The following is a 9,383-nucleotide window of genomic DNA, read 5'->3' as shown; positions in this document are numbered from 1 at the left end:
GTATTTATAGGCAAGTTTTCACTTGGTTTTGTATTGTAAAACCTAGATTTCTCCCTAAACCCGCATAAAAACAACAAAATGTTGTTTTTTCACGGAATCGCACGCGCCCCGCCCCGTACATGGTTTGGCGCGCCTCACACATGGCAGTAAAATATAGAGCATTTTCTCTCTGTTCCCTCATATAATAATAATATATGTATAAATATTTATGATTTTTATCTTTGTGAGAACATTTGTTTATGAAAATTTAATATTATTTAAAAATATAAATATAAATATTTGTAAGTTTTAAATTATAACAAATTAAACATACCATGTTTGTCTCTTTGAATGATATCAATAATATAACAAATTAATATAAACACGTTTATAAATTATGGGACCAAAATGAAATGCAGAAATTAATTAAGGGACTATAAGTTCAATTAAGCCCAAAAATAATAAATGCATTGTTTGATGCAATACAATTACAGTAATTGCGAGCTATCTATTTGTTTAAAATGCGCTAAAATAAATCATTGCTAATTGTTAAAAGAACATCTATTTCTATATAAGTTACAAGACGGTTATTTAGCCACTGATCATTCATTTTGTTACATAGTTGACTTTTCACAACTTTCGCAGCAGAAAAAACATGTTCAACACTTGTAGTTGTTATTCACAAGAGCAAAACCAACTTCAAAAGTTTATAAATATAACAAATGTATTGCACTTATTTATTTCGTCTGAGAAAGATGTGTTTTGATATAGTTATGTGTTTTATTATTTATAAAAAAAAAAAAAAAAAAAACTTTCGGAAATAGATGTCTTTAGCCATACATGACCCAACATTGGGTTCGTACCGGTAGAAGACAATCTAAATAACTATTTTCTACTTTATTTTATTACTACCATAATAACAAAATGGTAGCTCATGGATTTTTGCTAAAATAATCTTACGGACACATTGATCAATCACATCCACATACGGCCATCCAAAAAATGGGAAAATACTCTGTGAAAATACACGTCGGTTTTGCAAGATATGAGCACATATCTTCTGGACAATCAGAATCTTGATAACATTCAGCTGCTGTAATAAGAAAGAGAATAAAATGATGATATTAAAAGGGATAAAACATTATGTAGTACATCCTTCGGTCACTATTATGAATATTATGTTCATTTAATTAATGATGTATATTGTGTTTATTATAGATCACATACATCATTTAATGAATGAATGTAAAATGTTAATTTGTGTTTATAATAATGATCGGAGAGTGTAAGTAACTATAGAAAACTCAAAAAGGATTAAATTGGCTTACCGTCAATGTTTGTTGAAAGAAGAAATAAGGAAAGAAAGATAATCATGACATAAACAGACTTGAAAGCTTCGACTATGTTCTCTGTCATTTGCATGTATCAAATACTATGTGATTTTATCACTTTATAATTTATAAATCTTATTCTCTCATCACATTCCTTAAATAGTTTTTCACGCCTATGAAGTTGTATAATAAAACTTCTTAAAGTTAAAATTATATTAATTATCTCTTAAGTACATCAAAGTGTTGTGTTACCCCTTCAACATACTTAGTAAGAGAGACACATAAAAACTTACGAATCATTACAACTCAAGTGGCGTATAAAATAGACCTATTAAATTATGTGTTAAATATGTTTTTAGTCCCTATAAATATATCAACTTTTCGTTTTAGTCCCTATTTATTGTAGCCATAAATATATTGTTGAAATACTTGGCGGATATGGAAATCTCAATACACGATTAAAGCTATTGATTTTCACGAAAAATAAAATAAAATAAAAAATTGGGTTTCCTATTCAAGATGACTTCCGTGATTTTCTTAATTGGTTCAAAGCTGTAATATTTTTTTAAATTCAAGATTTCAAACTGTACCAAAAATTATTGTTAAATTAGAGTTTTTGTTGTTCAAACCTTTTGCGTTTTCTTTACAATATCATGATTTAAAAGGGAAAAAAAAATTAAAGAAAAATTCAAACACTAAATTCATCCGCTCACTATTAAACTAGATCTCTGTCGACCGTCAACTTTCATGAGGAGAGTTTGAAAATCAATCCTTCAAGACATTTTTCTAAGAGAACGATATTTCTCTTAATTTTCGTTTTCCATGAACTCCGTAACAAAATGGAGTTGTGAAAAGGAAAATAGGACTTTACAAAAGATGGCTAGGACAATCTTAAATGAATGAAATGTAGATAAATGTTTTTGGGCTGAATCCATTAACATAGTTTACCATGTTTTTAAAACTGTGTTTCCATTAGGAAAAGAACAAAACCCCGTGTGAACTTTTTAATAATAGAAAACCAAATATTTTTTATCTCCATATTTTTGGATGTTATTCCTATATACGCAACAACAAATAAAAAACATGACTCCATGTCAAATTAAGGAATATTCTTGGAATACTCTACAACATCAAAAAGATATACTGTATACAAACTAAAAACACAAACAGGAGAAGAAAGAATGTACAACTTATTTTATAAACTTGAGACTCAGAAAAAATAAGGAGGAACATGTACAAGATTTACAAAAGGAACTAAATTATGCTAACATTTGTAAATTATGAACCATATTTTTTTTTATGAAAGTTTAATTTTGATTAAAGATATGAATATAAATATTTGTGACTTTCAAAATAATAGGGACCATTGAGCATGAGTTGTTGTTTCCAAAAGACAAAGAATCAAAACCTTAAATAACTTCGACTTTTCTTTTTAATATCATATAGATTGTTGAAAAGAAATATTTAACTTTTCTGCTTGTTGATCCATATCATTGTAATAGAACCAAACATACATATTAATAAAAACAACCAAATACCTCTGAAATAAAACCAAATATATCTACTAATACTTATTTTCAGGGAAATATAGCCACTAATCCTATCACCCTTTAAAAAATTAATTTGCAACAATATGCTTGATAAAACTATAAAGAAGGCAGAAAATTAGAAAATTTGTAAATGACTTCAAAAATTTGTTTAAGAGACTTGACAACTTTTATATATAAGATATATATTTTTTTTAAAACAAAGAGAGAGAGGCAAAATAACATATACTATCCGAGATATGCATCTTATTAACATCTTTTCAACTTTAGAAATCATTTTAAAATATTGTCATTATAATTTATGCATTACATTATGTATGTATGAAATTGTATACTTACTCCTTTTAAAACATAACATGCTTTGTTCAGAAAAATAAAACATAACATGTTCCAAAGGAGTGGACACTAGCATACTCCAATTTTCAACTTTCTCTCATGTCTTGTCTCTTCTCATTTACAAGTCCTAGTTTTCCTATATATATATCTCTTTTATTTTGTCTCTTCTTACCAACAACTGTAATTCTATTTCTCTTAAGGGCATCATGGCAATCTATGGCCTTCTATGTCTCCTCTACCTTGGTGTCTTGACTGTTACTATTAGCACCTGTGTTCCAACAATGGCAGCAGCTCTTACTCCTACAACACTTGTTAACCATACTTCTCTAAAACGTAGCAGTTTTCCCAAAGGTTTCATTTTTGGTACTGGCTCGGCCTCCTACAAGGTGTGTTTTGTAACATTTTATATGTTATAAACTTTTCATAGCTTAGAGATAGATGTAATTTCATTTATCCACAATTATTTTTGTAAAAAAAATCATTTAATGTATGTTTTCAAATTTTGTAATTTTACATAGCAAAAACAAGTTTAATCAATCAAAATTTTCGAACAAATTTTTTTACTTAAAGATCAAAGATTTAGGGATGGATTAAGAGATAATATTGTGTTGATAATGTAGTATGAAGGTGCTGCAAATGAAGGTGGAAGAGGACAAAGTGGTTGGGATAAATATACTCATGAACATCCAGGTACATATTTCTTTATTTCTTACTTAATTTTCTTAATTATCTCAATTTGGTGAATAATAACTTGAATGAAAGTCCCTTCAAAAATAAAATAACTTGAATGAAAAATAAAAGGTGCTTCATTTACATGTTTTGTTTTAATAAAAGTAAAATACATCTAGTAATTGCCTAATTAATTTCAAACAGAAAATATATTGGATGGAAGCAATGGAGATGTAGCTGTTGATCAGTACCATCGTTATAAGGTACATCCAATTTGATATGAAAGCATTATCTTGATCATGCAAATTTTACATTATTAATGCACTACAAAAAAATCGCGTGAATTAGGGCGGCAAAAATTTGTTTACGACAGTTTTAGCCACCGCTATATACCAAAATGGGATTTTCAAAACTGTCGTAATTTCGCATGCCACAAAGTTTAAAACAGTGGTTTAAGAAGAACCACCATGTAAATTGGCATAGTACACGTTGAATAAAAAGGCAGCTAATATTTTGAATAAAACGGCAGTTTTAACCACCATAATATACACTTTTCAGCAAAAAAAAATGCGTATAATGGCAGTTTGAACCGCCGTAATGACCACATTTTCACAAAAACAGTTATGCATACAGTAGCAGTTTGAATTGCCGTAATGACCACATTTTTATGAAAAGAAAAATATGCGTATAGGGAAGACATTCTTGAATGACGATACAACAAAATCTGTTTGACAAGAAGCTAAAATAGACTCTAACACTATAACATTACCTCTTGTATTTTATTTTCTGATCGGGCAAGCAACTTGTAATGATTCTCAAAGATGCATGACATAAAAACCTGGAACAAATTTTAGTTTGGATGCAGATAAATCAAGAACTTCAGTCTGCTAACAAATACTACTAAAATGTTTCCAAAATCAAACATTAAATAGCTTCTCATACGTTATTTATGAACATGGAGGTTTCGAAAAACTTGGTCTATGCATCATTAGGCAAAAATATTTTTGAGAACTATAATAATTTATACGTGTTTTTCAATAATGTTCAAAGGAAGTAGGATAAAAATAGGATAATTTGACAGACTGGATGCCCTCAATTTTTTCACTTCATTATAAGAGATTCGACTTCGGACCATTGTCCAGAGTCACCCAAGGTGGGTTTCTTTTTTCTTTTTTTGGTGAATACCTCTTATTTGTACAAATCCCCGAAAGAACGTAAAACCAGGAAACAAATGCAGAAACTACTAGTACAACAAGAAACCATTTATTTGTACAAAAGAAACAAAAACAAAAAAATAATCCAACCATTATAAAATTTCACATGAAATGGAATTTGATATAGGCTAAACATTATATAATCAATTATTGATATTTAGAGTTCAGAAAACTACCTGTACCAACAATAAAAAATAGTTCAGAAAACTATTGCATCTAGTATCAAGTCAGAGATATAATATATCATTGGTTTGTATGAATTAAATTCAATCATAGATTTTACCTATTGTGTTTGCAACTTTTTGTCAAGTATATGTGGTAACCATTATTTTTACAATGTGGTAACCATTATTTTTACATCTTAATAGGAAGATGTCGCAATCATGAAGTATATGAATACAGATGCATACAGATTCTCCATCTCTTGGCCAAGAATATTGCCAAGTAATAACAAATGATGAATTTATTGTCACATCCTTCAGTTCACCTAGAGTTTCATCTATTGGTGAATCTTTCATTTATACGAACTAACTAACGGCTTAAACAAATATGCAGAAGGAAAAGTAAGTGCGGGTATAAATCAAGAAGGAATCAAATATTACAACAATCTGATCAATGAGCTACTTGATAATGGTAATGCATAATAATACATGCTTCACAAGTATATCATATTCATGAAGTTCATAATACTTTTTTTTTACTAAATGATGTTCATAATAATAGTAATATAAATTGATGGAATTATTGGTATATAGGTCTGGTACCATTTGTGACCCTTTTTCACTGGGATCTTCCCCAAGCCCTACAAGACGAGTACAGTGGCTTCTTAAGCCCTTATATTATGTAAGTTGCATGACACAAATTTTCATTCAAGCAATAATAATAAATCGATCGCTACATGGTGATAGAGTTTTATGACTTAGTTGACCCCACATGGTGATATATGGTTTGATTGCTGACATTTTTGTTGTTAATTTCTATATATATATGCAGAAATGATTTTCAGGACTATGCCGAGCTATGCTTCAAGGAATTTGGAGACCGAGTGAAGCATTGGATTACCTTCAATGACCCACATGTTTACAGTTTGGGTTCAGAACCATACATGGCCACACACAACCAACTCCTTGCTCATGCAGCTGCTGTCAAAATTTATAGAACCAATCACCAGGTGCAACACTGAAAAACTATAAACTTTTTTTTTCTATGATGTTAAAATTTATTTGTAATAAAAATCTTGTATTTGTTATGATTGTCCAAACATTAACTACTTGAATTAATGGCAGCAGTCTTCTCAAAATGGTTCAATAGGCATCAGCTTAAGCTCTCACTGGTTTCTGCCGTTCTCAAATCACACATTAGATCATCAAGCTGCCGAACGTGCTCTTGATTACATGTTTGGATGGTAATGTCGCATTTATTCACAATCGTCCACAAAATCATGGATCAAGACATAATTGCGGCTGTAATTTATATGTATGTTTATGTTATGCTTCAAGCATGCTTCTTAATATACTTGTTTGCAGGTTTATGCAGCCATTGACCACAGGAGAGTATCCATTAAGCATGGTGTCTTTTGCGGGAAATCGTTTACCAAAGTTCACCAAAGAGCAATCTAAGATGCTTATTGGCTCATTTGATTTTATTGGAATCAATTACTACACCTCCAAATATGCTGCCAATATACCACAATCAAATAGCGACACAAGTGATCCAAGCTATCTCAAGGATACTCATGTCAAATTTACAAGTAAGAATACCTTGTTTACAACTCCTTATGAAGAATTATACATAGTATATACATGCTGAGTTATACAAAATGAAAATGCATCAATTGATTTATAACCAAGGAATTAATCAAATTTTGAGTTATATAAAATGAAAATGCATTAATTGATTAAATTGAAATAAACTTAAACCATTGATAGAAAAGTCAAAATGTGATACTTTCTTTTGATTTTTTATTTAATGAAAAGAAGATAATTCTTTTATTTGATGTAAAATGTTTCTTGCTATGACTTATGACAGCCGAGCGTAACGGGATACCAATTGGACCAATGGTGAGTAAGACTCTCTTGCAGTTACTGTTATATCTGAGATATGAATGTGTGTCTATGTGCGCGTGCGCATGTATTGACATTTATACGATTAAATACTTTATTCTACGATTTGTTTGTTTGATAAATAACTAACAAAAGAAATTTACGTACAGGCTGCTTCACCTTGGCTATTTGTTTATCCAAGGGGGATTCAGGAACTACTGTTGCACACAAAGACAAAGTATAATAATCCATTGATTTACATAACAGAAAATGGTAATACTTTAATTATTTTTCTTTTAACTTGCGATATAAGTATGCATTATTTTTAACATAAAATTCAAGTTACTATAAAGGACAAGTTAGTTTGCATATCAACCTTTTATATACTAAATCTACTTGATCTTTGAGAATTCCTAATCTTCTCTTATTCTCAAATCTCAATACATTGTTTACTTCTTTTTCTTCCTAATCAAATCAAATTTCTAACAAACTATAGTTTTCAAATTTTAATATTAAAATTTTAGGTATGGACGAGCTCAATGATCCAACACTATCACTTGAAGAAGCGCTAATGGATACTTACAGAATTGATTACTTTTATCGCCATCTTTATTATGTTTCATCTGCAATCAAGTAAATAGCACCATCTCTCTACTTATTTGATATTGAATCACATTATTTTCACACTCTAACCTTAGTTTCCTTTTTTTAATCTCTGATATATTATTATTTTCGACTTTTTTTGGTTAAGGCATGGTGTGAAAGTACAAGGATATTTTGCATGGTCACTTTTGGACAACTTTGAATGGCTGGCTGGATACACTAGACGTTTTGGAATGAACTATGTTAATTACAATGATAATCTTAAAAGACACCAAAAGCTCTCTGCCCATTGGTTTAGGAACTTTCTTAAGAAACACTAGTGTTACAACTTGATGTATGTCATGATAATCCCCAATAATATGATATGAACTTGGTCATTAATCAAGAACTACTTTAATTTTGAATTAGTTTCCTTAGTTTATACTAAGTATCTATCTCTATCTGAACGGAAATGCTGTTTATAGCGAAAGGATGCTTCACCAGTCATCCCGACATGCTTAAAAGATAACTCCTTAATTTTTTATAACTGCAATATGTATGGTTTGTGGGAGCCTCTTTTTTTTTACCATTGCAATTAGCCTTTCGCAATGGATTCGCGAGAATTTTGCTCATCATGGTTAGCATCACTCATATCTGAATCCCCGGTAAAATGAGTTCTTTAAGGAACCATTACAACTTAGAGCATAATATATCTAGAGACAAATATTTGCATTAACTAGTTAAAAAGAATGTGTTTTTGTGTGCTTTTTAAATTAATCTTCTTTGCATTAAAATTTTGTGATCTTAAAAGTCTTTGGAATTGACACTCACCATCCAAAGGCTCCCAAAATCATTGAGGTTATCTGGCAACTTCCAATCTTTAACGGTTAAATGTAAGGGTTTTTCTAACCTGTGCAATGTTGCATAGCTTAAGAGTCATTTAATGCACATTTTCTCTTTCTCCTAATAACCATTTCAGCCCCTTTTTCTGTGATATTGATGATAGAGACACAAGAATATTTTATTTTCTTCCAAGAAAATAACTGTTGAAAGAAAATGAGAAGATTAGGAATCAATCCTTTTACTATTCTTTTATCAATTAAAAAGAATACTTTAATCGAAATAAATCCTGCAGTGGACAATCTTTTTTCTCTCCTGGGTTCCCGTCTGTTTGTCCTTTGACTAAGTGTTGATCTTGTGAGTGTTTGTCCCTCGATGCCGTTGATTATTGAATCAATCTGATCGTTTACTTTTGTATGTCCTATGTTCTTTTATTTCTTGTTCCGATTGATTGTGTTGTGTCCCTTTCCTTTTCTGATCGGATTTGCGAGATCCCTGCTTTCCTTTTGCGAGTTCATTTTGTTTGGATCTGATTTTGAAGGGGTTTTAGTTTCCTGTGCGTTGAATTTGTTTGATGATTCTATCCATCAATTCCTCAGGTTGATTAGACTTATTGAGGTGTGATGGTAGACTTGTTGTTGTACAGCAATTGTGTTGCAATGATGATGGTGAAATTTTAAAGCTAATTAATATGACAGAGAATTGGACTAGAAAGGTTGATTAGATAGAGAGAAAAATGTGCATTAAATGACTCTTAAGCTGTGCAACATTGCACAGGTTAGAAAACCCCTAAATGTAATACAGATGACACAACTCTAAGAAATCCAGGGCAGTTTGCTTGTG

General features: G+C 30.4%; 1 protein-coding gene and 1 long non-coding RNA gene across 2 annotated transcripts; one reads left to right on the top strand and one right to left on the bottom strand.

The window, feature by feature from the left end:
- Positions 1-425: 425 nt before the first annotated feature.
- Positions 426-1,468, bottom strand: LOC25492628 (uncharacterized). The gene is made up of 2 exons (XR_003011089.2): positions 1,308-1,468; positions 426-1,072 (listed from the first exon to the last, which is right to left on the bottom strand). It is a non-coding gene; the product is annotated as an uncharacterized lncRNA (long non-coding RNA).
- A 1,667-nt stretch (positions 1,469-3,135) lies between these two features.
- LOC25492627 (beta-glucosidase 12) lies at positions 3,136-8,122 on the top strand. The gene is made up of 13 exons (XM_013600797.3): positions 3,136-3,579; positions 3,814-3,883; positions 4,067-4,125; positions 5,445-5,520; positions 5,632-5,709; positions 5,832-5,919; positions 6,070-6,247; positions 6,366-6,481; positions 6,603-6,826; positions 7,105-7,136; positions 7,289-7,391; positions 7,643-7,751; positions 7,870-8,122. Exons 1-13 carry the CDS (start codon positions 3,400-3,402, stop codon positions 8,039-8,041), a joined length of 1,485 nt encoding a protein of 494 aa, XP_013456251.1. The 5' UTR covers positions 3,136-3,399; the 3' UTR covers positions 8,042-8,122.
- The last annotated feature ends 1,261 nt before the right edge of the window (positions 8,123-9,383 follow it).

Source organism: Medicago truncatula, chromosome 4 (genome assembly GCF_003473485.1).
Source record: "Medicago truncatula cultivar Jemalong A17 chromosome 4, MtrunA17r5.0-ANR, whole genome shotgun sequence".
Lineage (NCBI taxonomy): Eukaryota > Viridiplantae > Streptophyta > Magnoliopsida > Fabales > Fabaceae > Medicago > Medicago truncatula.
The sequence above is the reverse complement of the archived record's forward strand: the minus strand, read 5'-3'. Positions and strand labels throughout refer to the sequence as shown.